Below are 13,609 nucleotides of genomic sequence, written 5' to 3' on the forward strand. Positions count from 1 at the left end.
ATCCTCAACATTTAATGGAAGGGGTTGTGCTACAACTATCGATTATGCTATTGTTTCTAACAAATACGGTGGTAGAATCTATTCCTTTAACGTCTCTGATATCGCATTAAGTGACTACTTCCCGCTCTGTGTGGCCATCCTGCTGCCAACAACGTCCACTCTGATAAATCATAAAAAGAGGGACACCTTGGACGTAAATTTAGCTATTGGTAGCGTTAATGGATATACGTTAAAATGGGCCATGGTGAATCAGGCAGAAATAATTAAATTAGTGGTTGGAAAATGCTTGCATGAAATAATGACTTGTTTAAGGGTAGATTCTCCGCCTGAAATGCTCCTTGCTTCCTTCTCGACCATTTCGAATGAAATTAGGACCTCCCTCGTGAGACAATTTAAAAACCATAAGCGGGAGGGAGGTTGGTTTGATTCCAAGTGTACCAGGGCTTACACTCTCCTAAAAAAGGAACTCCATAAGAAACCTAGGTGTGTCGGGTGGTTGGCAGACTTAGGAAGGAATATAAAATAGCAATAAAAGATAGGAAGAATATACTGAGAGCTGAAGCCTGGGAAGCTTTGCATCTTGCTTCTACTAGGAAAGACAGTGCAGGCTTCTGGAAACTCATCAGAACTCCCTTTCTTAGGGAAGAGGTTGGTCCGATGCTGGAAATAGCAATTCCTGAATCTGATTGGATTAGGCACTTTTCTTGAGTGTATGAGGGTGATGGACAAGTGGGTTCTAATATATCTACCTCTGTGTACCCCACCTCAACAAACTTGTGTTTTATCTTGGAGGAAGTTGAAAAAGCCCTATGTGCAAGCCAGGGTGGTAAGGCCCCCGGGCCGGATGGTGTCCCCATAGATATCTTTAAGACTACTCCTTCTTTGTGTGGCCCTCTCCTGGTCCAGGTGCTTAATGCTAGCTGTGTTTCAGACTTTCTTCCCACTTTGGTGGAATCTGTATTAGTCCCTATCTATAAAAAGGGGGATAGACAAGATCCGGGTTGTTACAGGCCCTTTTCCCTCCTGGACTCCTTTACCAAAATAGCGGGTCGAATAATTTTGGACCGGCTTTTGGTGTGGGCAGAAGAAAATTCTATTTGATATGATCTCCAGTATGGCTTCCGCTCTGGTTTAGGGACAGTGGAACAAGGTCTAAACTTACTAATGCTGGTCGGGAAGGACACAAGGGCCAAGAAGGGTAACCTATTCTTGGCCTTTGTTGACCTCTCGGCCGCATTCAACTGCGTGATTCAGTCCAAACTATGGATCTTACTGGGACAACTTGGGGTTGAAGAAAATATTATTTATTATCTTAGACGTTTTTATAGCGACGCTTCAGCCCGCGTTCGCTTTGGCCCAAAGGGGGAATGCACCGATAAAATTCCAATTAGGAGTGGGGTCAGACAGGGCTGTGTTCTGGCTCCTTTCCTGTTTAACTTGTATATAAACAGATTGGTAAAAGATCTGTGCAACAATAGTTTGGATCCTCCATATGTAGGCTGACGCCCAATCCCGGCGCTTTTGTACGCTGAGGACGCTGTCCCTATGTCACGTACTCAAGTAGGATTACAGCGTGTGGTAGATAGCTATTTCCACTTCATGAATGAGCTGGGTTTAAAAGTTAATACAACTAAAACTTTTACTATGCATTGTAAATCTAAGAGGGCCATATTTATAGCAGGACAGAAGCTTGAATCTACCAAGCAGTTCTCCTATCTTGGGATACAAATTTACTCAGAGTGATTCCTGGTCGCAGGCCGTGTCAGCTAAAAAACTTGCTTTGATTCAATTGACGGCTGCTCACAAGACCTTTTCAAAGTAATTAGGCACTAGACCACCTGTGGAGCTAATTAAAATTTATAAAGCTAAATGTGTGTCTGGTGCTTCCTATGGCAGTGGGGTATGGGGTTTTGTTGACCCCACGCCTATCCAGGTGGTGGAAAACACCTTCTTAAAGTTTATCCTTGCGGTTCCCAAGAGCACCCCTAATTATAAATGTCATGCAGAATTGGGTCTTGCTTTTATATCTGATCTAATTAAGCTGGAGCCTGTACTATTATGGCACAGGCTGTGGACACAAGAAGCAACAAAGCTTAACAGAGATATTTTGACAGATATTCTAAAATTAGAGGGAGCCATGAGGATACCGTGGCTGAGCTATGTTTGTAATTTTTTAAGGGATATTGGAAAATTGGATTATTTTTTAAACCCTACTAATATCTCAGCTATTTCGCACAAAGACTTAAAGAAGGAGGGTTTAGCCTTCTTGGATTCTTTAAGAGTTACTACTGAGGTCTTAAAACCCTCTGTTCTGCAACATCAAATGATATTAACGACTTTTAACATTCAGTCTTATTTAATCTATGTGCTAGATAATTATGAAAGATTCTTATTGTCTCGCTTTAGATTCAGAACTTTCCATAGATTGGTTAGTTTCCCTACAGTAAATAATTGGACGCATGATTTACCTCCCTGTCCCTGTGATGACATTTCACCTCAGAGTACTATACATGTTTTTTTCTTCTGTACATTTTATGATGTGATTAGACATAATATTTTACTACCACTTTGGAGAGAGATGGGCCACCATCGATGCCGTGTGGCCATGCTTAGTATTCAATATCTTGATAACCATCTGTGTGTTGCAACAACTATACTATTTTTGAAAAATGTGATGCGCAGTAGGAAAAGTATGATCGCATAAACGCACTTTAAAATGTATGATATTATGGATTTTGAATCCCCTGCAATTGATGAATTCTTTGTACACCATGGAAAAATTGTTAATGTATTTCTTTTTAAAGTTTTTAATGAATTGTATTTTTAATGTATACTTTTATGATTGCTTTTCAACAATCGAATAAAGTTATATTTGATGGTTTGATGGTGTCCCCAGCTCTCGTCGGAGTTCAGCGAGTGGTGCAGCACTGGAGCTGCAGGAAGACAACTGTGCAACTGGGACCAACCTCTCCAGTATGAAACTCTTGGCCTCCAGCGTCTACATGGGTTCAGGCTTAATATATGTCATTCCTGATCCCTTCCAGGAGGGACGTTACCATCCGAGTGCACGCAATTCATGGCCCTGCCCAGGAACACTTTCTGCCATTGCTAGGCCCGGTCTAGATTATCGAAGAATATTGTTTGCCCCCTGGAAGAGAACCTTCAATTTGGCTGGGTAAAGAAAAAGCATGTATTATGGTTCTAAATTTTTATTTTACTTGATAAAAATATTTCCGCTTCGTTTGGACTGTTCTGCTATGAATGTAGGAAAGTAGGATCTTCTTTCATGGTTACCCCCACTTTTTGCTTGGTGTCAGTATATTTTTGACTAGTATGACTGGGATCCTGCTAATCGGGACCACAGTCACTGTGCTTTCTCCCTAAATTGACCATGTTAAATACTACAGTACAACCACAATTGGCTACTGGTGGACCCTTGTAAGTCCCTAGCATATGGTACTAAGATACCCAGGGCATAGGTACCCCAGGGGTCTCCCCTGGACTGCAGCATGTATTGTGCCGCACATGGGCGACCGCACAACAAAGGAAAGAGAGTGACGGGCCAAGCAGGGCTTACCTGGCTCCCCGACATGAGGGGTAAGCTGAAATAAACTGTGCAAGCATCGTGCTGCCTGGAAGCCTAGCGGCAATATATGACTGACCCTGTCATGGCGGTGCAGGGGCCTGTGCAACTTTAGAAATGACCCTGGTAGGAACAACAGGGACTTTGCAGGGATGGATCTCCCACACACACCAGAGTGGATCCAAGTGTTTGGTTGCCCCCTTTCCTTGATGTTCCTGGGCTCCCAATGCCTGACCCAAAAATGGAGGATCCCAGGGACAAGGTCTAGGCCTACCCCTATTATGAAGCTTTGAATGGACACTGTTGACGGGGTTATGGACACATGACATACACAGTAGACCTTGCATAGACTGGTGGGGACTTATTTTGCAGCAAAAGGCAGGTGGCGGCGAGGGTATGAGTCGAGCAGGAGAGGAGGAGATCTAAGGGGTGAAAGAAAGGGAACTGGCATTGATACGCCAGGGTGGGCACTTTATCGCTTTGATACGTTCACTAGATGCCACTTCCGGTGTTGGAATTAAGCCAGCTCCCACTGCCGGGGACATGGAAAATGTGAAGTTTCCATATTCAGTCTGATGCCTAAGATGGTTCTACAGGTGAGGAATCTGCAGGTAGAAGTGGACTATGAGGGGCACGATGAAGGATTCTCCAGAGACCTTCGTTAGCATGTATTGTTTCTCATAACTGATTATAGCAGTAACTGAAAGCACTGAACAAAACATACTTAGCTGCTCTGCCTCACTAATTATTATAAATCGAAACATATTCCTCCATTTTTGTTTTACTGCCTCACCTACTTTTCGACTCTTCTCAAAATGAGAACATATTACCATTGGTAACTTCTGTGCTCTCCATCTCCTTATTTCAACAAAGATGTGTTGTGATTGCCCCAAAAAATTACAACACTGCTATGCACACTATTTCAATTCAGAGACAGTGATGCTACAATACAAACGCTATTTGTGAATCTATTTTGTAAGAGCAGGAAAAGCACTACTTCTGCCAAATGTTTGATGTTCGTAAAATGTATAGATACTGATAACCACCGATTTTCAGTATTTGGAAACCACTGGAAAAAACCCACTGTAATGTAAAAAAAATAACACTGAAAACAGGAAAGCCTATTCCTAGAAAGTATTCTAAAGACAGAAACCAGTCTTTAATTCCAGCTCATATTCACACAGGGTCGGACTGATTGTAACTAGGAACAGCCAGTGAATGAACACTAGACTATGCCACACGTTCCAAACTAGTGTTCATGATGGAGGCAGGCTGACAGAAGGTTTTGAGGTAGCATCGCCTGATGGCAGGATGAAAGAATCCTGCCTATTTCACATTCAGCATTGCCTTTGTGCAAGAGACTCGGATGTCACATGTTCAGACCACTGTCTGAAAGTAAACAGGCATTACGATATACAAAATGTGTTTCTTCTCCTGCACGCACAAAACTTCATTAAGAATTTCTTTTTAAAGCATTATTTCAGCCATCCTTAAAGTTAGGATAAAGAAACATGTTGAATAAATACTTGCAAAGCTTTGGAAATGTCTAGGAAAAAAACAAAGTTCTGGTGATTTCAAACACTAGACATACAGTAGAACATCTTATAGCTGAAGCGTAATGGAGATGTTGAGTTCAGTGTCTTTCCACCTCAAAGGCCAGAGATTGGGGTCATAAAACAATGTGGCTCGACTACAGTATATTGATCTTTTCAATGTTGCGGAATATGTATGTGCCTACACTTTTGTGCAATTGTTTAATTGACCATTCATAATTCCCAGGCAGAGAACTCGGAATATTCAACCATGTGAATCTATGTAAGTCCTTTTGCAAGACTTAAAGTCGCTGAACATAGAGCACACTTCCCCAAACTATAGTGATGTATTTGTTTGGAGGGGAAAAAGGAAAACTTGTAAGGGCGTGGAGAAAACAAATGAAGAGTTGAGCCTTTCTAAGAGTGAGAGGTTGTTCAACCTTAAAAGATGCAAATACTGTACAATTATTATTTGTCAGGACTTATGTCTAGAGAAATAGGTATAAACTTCAGCGAATGGATTTTGACAACAGAGATCGTTATAGACATTTATATAGAGTGAACATAGATCGTAGCAAAGCATTTGTTGAAACAAGTTATACAGTCAAGACTAATAATAGCATGAAACCTAATAGTGGAGCTTACCTCACTGAGTAGCCTGACAGCCACAGAATCTATGAACTGTACCATGCTAAAATCCAGGACAATTGTGTGGAATTTTGAAGGTCCTTGCCCATCAGGTTCTGATGCTATCTTTATGTCTGAGGTTTGCCGTGATGGTGGAAACAGAACAGAATTTGTTTTAATTGATGTGGTGTCCATATCTCTGTGCCCTGCTAAGCCTGGTCCAATTATACACTCGCGTTCCAGAGGGCCTGCATTTATATCTAGCTGTGGAATGAGAAACGCTTCATCTTCTAATGCTAATGGGCGTTGGCATGACTTGCAGTCTGTAGCTGAAGTTAGAGGTACACCTGGTGATCTTCTGAATCTTTCACCTAATAAAAACTAAAATCAGTATTGCTTAATTACTAAAAACATCTCCTTATACATTATACACGTATGTTATGCTACTTTATAAGGAACAGAGGCCACCATTTAATGTTTTCTCACCAGTAAAGTTAAACATTTTATAATAACGTTAGGCTCCCAAGTATTAAACATAATTGTGCAACTTGGTGCTTTCCGATTCTCAACTTAATGGGTACCCTCTCACCAAGAGTAAGAACTAGGGCCCGATGTAGGTCGGTCGGTAACGGCCGAAAATCGGTATTTTCGGCCGTTACCGACCGGTATACAAGAATTGGCATGTAGGGGCACAATTTTACAGAATCGGTAAATTTACCGATTCGGTAAATTTACCGATTCTGTAAAATACCGAATCTGTATTTTTACCGATTCGGTGAATCTCAGATGTAGGTGGAAATCTTCTGAGTCCCAAAGGCCCTACAAAATCGGTATTTTACCACACAGTCCTATTGTGTGGTAAAATACCGAATTCAGGTGTGCATGCACATGTGTGCATGCACACCTAGCCATGTGACAGACAGACATGCCCTTAGGGCATGTCTGTGTGCCACATGGTGCACATGCCTATTTGTGGGGTGCCAGAGGGTGTCAAAGTGACACCCCCTGCACCCTTGCAAAATTCGGTATTTACCGATTCTGTAAATACAGAATCGGTATTTCCCATTGATTCCTATGGGCTTCAAAGCCCATAGGAATCAATGGGAAATACTGATTCTGTATTTACAGAATCGGTAAATACCGATTGTTACAGATTCGGTATTTCCACATCTGGAAATACCTACATATCCACCCTTTAGATTTACCGATTTTTAATTACCGAATCGGTAAAATTCGGTAATTAAAAATCGGTAAATCTAATTTACCTACATCTGGCCCTAGAACCTTGTTTTAAGGCTGATAGCTGATTTCTTTGAAAGCCAACACCATGTACACAGCCATTCCTTTTCCCACCACAAAGTGTGAATTGGAATCAGCTTCTCTTGCGCTCAGTGATCTCCTAAAGCAGGGCCTTGGCTCGATGCTCCCATCTTTTTATTCGTTTGTGTAGCTAAAGCCACAACACTTGGTCTTTAAGCCGTACTCACTGAGTCACCGAGCTTTGACAGATTAATCGCAGCATCTCTTGATTTGGAAACAGTCATCTGACGCATGCCTCGTACTTTGTACTACCACCAGTATTAGTTCACTGCAGAAAAGCCACATTTGCACTCAGAGAAAAGGTGGGCCAGTCCCACAGTAGGCATTGCTTTTCATCATTAGCAAAAAAGGCATAAGGTGAGTGCAAAGGTTTAATAAATCTTTGATGCCTTTCAACAGGTGAGGTTGCATGGCACCTTACCCAAGGACTTTCCCCGTGGATGGCACTGTTACACGTGGTAAATGTCCCCCCAAGAAATGGGAAGGGGTCACACTACAGTCTTTTCCCTTGTAAAGAACAAGTTACTTACCTATTGTAACGCTTTTTCTGGTGGATACAGTATCTGCCTGTGGATTCCTCATCTTATGAATATCCCCTGAGTCAGCATTCAGCGGAAACTTTTTCCTAGCTCTCCACGCCGACGAGGTTGTCACAATGCCATGGCTTCGCACGCTGCTCCGCATGACATCACTGGAGCCATAAGAGGACCAGGTCGGCGTGATGACGTCAGTTCCACCCATTTTTTCCGAGGCGAACGGGCAGACCGACCATAGAGACAATGTATACATAGTATTCACACAAATACACACAGTGTAAAGTGAAATAGGAAAGCAAAAGAAAGCAACATTTCCTATAAGCCTACACAAAGGCAAAGAGAGGCAATACAAAATGACAATTTGAAACAACCATATTAACCAATACCTCTTTTAAGGAATAAAAGGGTGGACAACGGGGAGGTGGGTGGGTCAGTGAGGAATCCACAGGCAGATACTGTATCCAGCAGAAAAAGTGTTACCGAAGGTAAGTAACTTGTTCTTCTGATGGATACATCTGCCTGTAGATTCCTCACCTTATAAATAGAATTGCATAGCAGTCCATCCCCCGGAGGGGGGTGTCCACCCTTCTATATCAAAAAGTCCTGCAAAACAGAGCGCGCAAAGTGGCCGTCCCTCCTCACCTCAGAATCTAAGCAGTAATGCTTCGCAAAAGTGTGGAGGGAGACCCAAGTTGCGGCCTTACAGACGTGCAACATAGGAACACCTCTGGACAAGGCAGAAGTAGATGATTTAGCCCTGGTAGAATGAGCTCTAATGCCTTCAGGAGGCTCCTTACCAGCCAGAGTGTAGCAGATCTTGATGCACAACATGATCCACCTGGATAAAGTGCACTTGTGCACTGCTTAGCCTTTCATGCGCCCAACGTAGCCCACAAAGAGCTGATCATCCAGTCGCAAGTCCTTCGTTCTATCCAGATAGAACTAACTGCCCTCTTAGGATCCAAGCGGTGAAGCCTCTCCTCCTCTTTGGAAAGGTGAGGGGAGGATAGAAAGTAGGGGGGTTACTGAACTGCCATAGATGGAAGGGAGTTACCACCTTAGGCAGAAAAGCAGTCCTGGTCCTGAGAGCCAACCTTTCAGCATAAAAACAAAGACTGAAGTTCACTCACCCGCCTAGCCGAGGTGATAACCACAAGGAAGACCGTTTGGAATGACAGCAGTACCAAAGGACAACTATGCATAGGTTCAAATGGGGAACCCATTAAGAAAGTTAAAACTAGATTTAAATCCCACTGTGGCACAGTGAAGGGAGTGGGTGGAAACATATTAGTAAGCCCCTTAATAAAACTTACAACAATCGGAGATTTAAAAAGAGACCACTGATCAGGCAAACAAAGAAATGCCGAAAAAGCAGACAAATATTCTTTAACAGTAGCCACAGCACAACCCTGCTGGGCCAAATGCAGAGATAAACAAAGAAGATCTAAAAGATGAGCTTTTAAGGTATTAATAGACCTTTCTCCACACCATTTAAAAAATCTTGACTACCTGTAGGAGTAAATAGACTTGGTGGACTGTTGCCTGGCCGATAAAATAACATCCACCACGTTAGGCCAGAGGGAGAAAGAATTCAGGTTGCCCCGTTCAATCTTCAGGCATGAAGGTGCAGGCTCTGGAGGTGGGGGTGTAGAGCCTGGCCCTCCGACTCTGAGAGGAGGTCTACCCTGAGAGGGAGACAGAGCGGAGGGTGCGATGAGAGGTGAAGAAGATCTGTGTACCACACCCTTCTTGGTCAATCCGGGGCGATCAATATCACTTGGGCCCGGTCTTGGTGAATCTTCCTCAGAACCCAAGGAATCAAGGTTATGGGAGGAAATGCGTAAAGGAGTTGTGAGCTCCAACTGAACTGAAACGCGTCCCCGAACACCCCCTGCATTGGAAACTGGAGATTGCAGAATGACGGGCAGTTCTCGTTCTCGAGAGTGGCAAACAGGTCCACCCGAGGTGCCCCCCACGTCCGTAAGATGTGTTGAACTACCTCCGGATGAAGCCTCCACATGTGGTCGGCGGAGAACTGCCGACTGAGACTTTCCGCACGCACATTCAGCACCCCGGCCAGATGATTTGCCATCAAACAAATCCGATGGCTCTGAGCCCAGGACCAAATCTGCAACGCCTTTCTGCAGAGACGGTACAACACTACTTCTCCCTGCTTGTTGACGTACCACATTGCGGCAGTGTTGTCCGTCAGGACTTGACCCGACTGACCACGAAGGGAAGGAAGAAAGGCCATGAGCGCCAAACTTATCACCCGCAGTTCCAGAAGATTGATATGGAGCAATCTTTCCTCTGGAGATCAAAGACCCTTGATCTCCAGATCCCCCAGATGAGCACCGCACCTCAGGGTAGAGGCATCCGTTATCACTGTGGCCACCGATGGAGGAAGATGAAAGGGCTTTCCTTGAGACAGATTACCCTCCACACTCCACCAAGACAGATCCGCTGCAGCTTCTCTAGAGATCCTTAATGACTCCCTGTGATCTCCGTTGTGCTGATACCACTGCCTGCAGAGACACCACTGGAGCGCCCTCATGTGCCAGCGTGCATGGTTGACCAACAGAATGCAGGAAGTGAACAGACCGAGCAGGTGAAGGACCTTCAGAACTGGACCAACTGCTCCATTGTGAAACAAGGGAATCATTTCCTAAATGTCGAGAATCCTTTGCGGAGGCGGAAAAGCTCGACACACAGTGGTATCCAGTACTGCCCCTATGAACAGGTTGCGCTGAGAGGGCACCAGGTGAGATATGGGCACATTTATCAAAAAACCCAATTTGAACAACAGCTGGGTTGTTACCTGCAGATGACGACGCACCATCTCTGGCGACTCTGCCTTCAGTAGCCAGTCGTCCAGGTAGGGGAAAACCGGGATCCCCAATCTCCTGAGATGGGCAGCCACCACCGCCATCACCTTGGGGAAGACTCGAGGTGCAGTAGTAAGACCAAACGGAAGAACCGCAAACTGGTAATGTTGCGAACCAACCGTAAAGCGGAGATGCTTTCTGTCGACTTCAGGATTGGGATGTGAAAATACGCATCCTGCAAGTTGATGGACACCATCCAGTCCTCTTGTTGCAGTGCCTGAAGAACCTACGCTAGGGTGAGCATCTTGAACCTCTCCTGCTTGAGAAACAGATTCAAGATTCTGAGATCCAGGATAGGTTGTAACCTGCCATCCTTCTTGGGAATCAGGAAATACCGGGAGTAGCATCCCTGACCCCTTTCCTGCTCCGGAACCACATCTATCGCACCTTTTTGTAACAGGACAAGAACCTCCTTCTGAAGAAGAAGTAAATGATTCTCAGTGCAAAACCCTTGGCAAGGAGGGTTGGGAGGAGGGAATTCCCTGATGGGAAGGGCGTACCCATTTTCTACCAGATCTAAAACCCAAAGGTCCCAAGTGACCAATTTGCAATTCTGTAGAAATGTTTGAGCTGGCCTCCCACAGGACCTGCATGATCCAGGATGGCGGATCTAGGGTTGCTTTCCTGCATTACCAGGAGGGGTTGGGGAGGTAGAGGAGGAGGAGGAAGAAGGCTAACGACCCGCTCCACAAAGGCGACCTCTGCCTTTACCCCTGTAGGACTTGTAGGGGTTTTTGTTGCTGTTGCTGCTGCTGTGGCTGACGGAAACCACAAAATGAAGACTTTCCGAAGCCACGGTATCTTCGATAGCATTAACGCTTTGCCTAAGTGTGCAGACCCAAGTATTTCACTGTGGCCTTACTGTCTTTGAACATTTGCAGAGGTCTAGACCCATTAAAAGTAAGATCGAGAAGGGCAGTCTGTACATCAGGAAAAAAAACCAGAAGACCTTAGCCACGCATGCATTCTTGTTGCAATGCCTGAACCCATTACCCTGGCAAAGACTGGATGACTTGGTGAGCCGCAGCCTGTGAGTCTGCTAGCACCTCACTGAAATTTCCCTGATCTTCCTCAGACAATCTTGGAAGAAGTTGTTTGGCAAAGTCCATAAGGGCATGAATGTATCTACCCAACAAAAAGGTAGCATTGGAGGCTTCAAAGCCATACTCACCGATGAGAAGACCTTCTTTGCAGATTGCTCCAACTTCTTGGAATCCCTGTCAGCAGGAGCCTGGAGAAGCCTGCGGAAAGGTGGCCTCCTGGACTGCTTAGAACATGAAGCCTGCACCACCAAACTCTCGGGAGAAGGATGAGATGAAAGGAACACAGGATCCCCTGGAGAAGGCCTGTACCTTCTGGACACCGACCTTGAAACTGCAGGAGCAGAAAGAGGATTGCGCCACACATCAAGGATTGGCTCTGTTAAGGCATCATTGAACGGCAAGAGTGGCTCAACCATAGCACCTCTGTAAGCAAATTAGGTTTATACTCAGCCATAGGGAGCTGAAGATCCAAGAGCTCCGCAGCCTTTCTTATTACCTTATGGTAAGGTGCTACTTCCTTCGAGGGGGAAGCTTTCTGTGAAGCAAAGTCCCACTCCGGGGAGGTGTCAAGTCCACTTGCCTCACATAAACCCTCAAACATATCCTCAGTATCATAAATTTCACATTCCTCCATCTCTTCAGCCTGGTACTGCTCCTCCTCTTATCAACCTCTGCGCTTCTCTCCTCGAGCGCACCTTCGGTTGCAGCGGCACCACACGCGGCGTCTATGGCTCCAGGAGCGGCGTCGAGGGAGGATCCGCAGTAGCAACCAGCGCCGAACGAATCCGAGAAGAAGGTTCATGGGATGGAGCCGAGGACTGCACATACGAGTAAAGACAACAACGGTCCTATGCAAGGAGGGATATAGTCAAAAGGTAAATATAGACACAATGGAAACTATATTGTAAATTGACTTGCCCAGCCGGGCAGAGGTCTAATATTCAATTTAGAACCACAATATTAGGAGATACCTTCAACAATTTCTTGGAGATGGGCACAAGCCTGTGCCCAGACGTTTACAAATTGTCATGGTTAGCGGAGTGGATAGAAGGTAGAGTAAGGTTTTTAGGCAAAAGCTATTGTTTTCTGTGCATATAGCAATAACAGAATTCACATTTACACCATTACTTGAAATATAGTAACAAATACACAACAGAGTATATGGTGTAGAAGTTGTCGACGGCGTTTCGATCGCATTACATAGTTACAGGGATCATCATCAGGACTGAGTAAAGCCTAATCATTCCTAGCCATGATAGCCTAAAGGAAAGGGGGTAGAAAAATAAGGAAGTTTGTCCAAGAGAGGACACATTTTAGTTATCGCTACACACTTACATTTGCATTTTAAACATAAGTGACATTCAGTGTTGCCTTAAGGGCCTATAACAAGGCTTTGTGCACGAGAAGTGAAGTAAAAGAATTTTAAAACTTTGCTTTAAAGCTAATGCATTCATTCACCGTCCGTGCACATACAGCGTCAACATCCTCTGAGACGGAAACTGCCAGGGCGGCGGCGGCGGCATGAATGGCACCAAGGGTGCCTGAGGATATTGGTGAGGCACAGCCAAATTAAATGCTAGAGGACCCACGGGATCTGCAAGTGCACCAGAAGGGTACAAGGCCGTGGCAAACATGCCATACATTGCATTAAAAAAAATATGATGGATCCGAACCTGGCGCTGGAAATTGTGGATACTGAGCCGGTTCGAGATCCAAATGAGGCACCTACGTAGTCGGAACTGCCGGGGCCACAGGCCGAGCCGCAGGAGCTGAAGGACCCTCAGCGTCAACCTGATTTGGCAAACCTTCCGGAGTCAGAAAAATCTTGGCGCCTATGACTGCGCCATAGTCCCCTTGTACGATGGAGAATGAATCGGAGTCGCTTGAGAAGACACTGTAGGTGAAGGAGAAACTAAGTCCTTTTCTCAACTTCGAGGTGCCGAGAAGGCAACCTCAAAACCACAGCCTTCAACGAACCGCACCAAGATCCATGCCTCTTCTTCTTCTTGCTCTTCCTTTTCGAGTCATGTGGAGTCGACGACCTTGACTTCGAATGTTTTCGACCTCTTTTTTCTTTTCTCAC

General features: G+C 44.9%; 1 protein-coding gene across 1 annotated transcript in view; it reads right to left on the reverse strand.

Annotated features, from left to right (window-relative positions):
- SLC26A8 (solute carrier family 26 member 8) overlaps window positions 1–13,609 on the reverse strand; it is a 3,386,895-nt gene that overhangs the window by 754,888 nt on the left and 2,618,398 nt on the right. The window contains exon 13 of the mRNA XM_086923258.1: window positions 5,761–6,123. Within this exon, the coding sequence (XP_086779384.1) occupies window positions 5,761–6,123 (363 nt within the window). The remainder of the gene's footprint in view (window positions 1–5,760; window positions 6,124–13,609) is intronic.

Source organism: Lissotriton vulgaris, chromosome 5 (genome assembly GCF_964263255.1).
Source record: "Lissotriton vulgaris chromosome 5, aLisVul1.2, whole genome shotgun sequence".
NCBI classification, from domain to species: Eukaryota; Metazoa; Chordata; class Amphibia; order Caudata; family Salamandridae; genus Lissotriton; species Lissotriton vulgaris.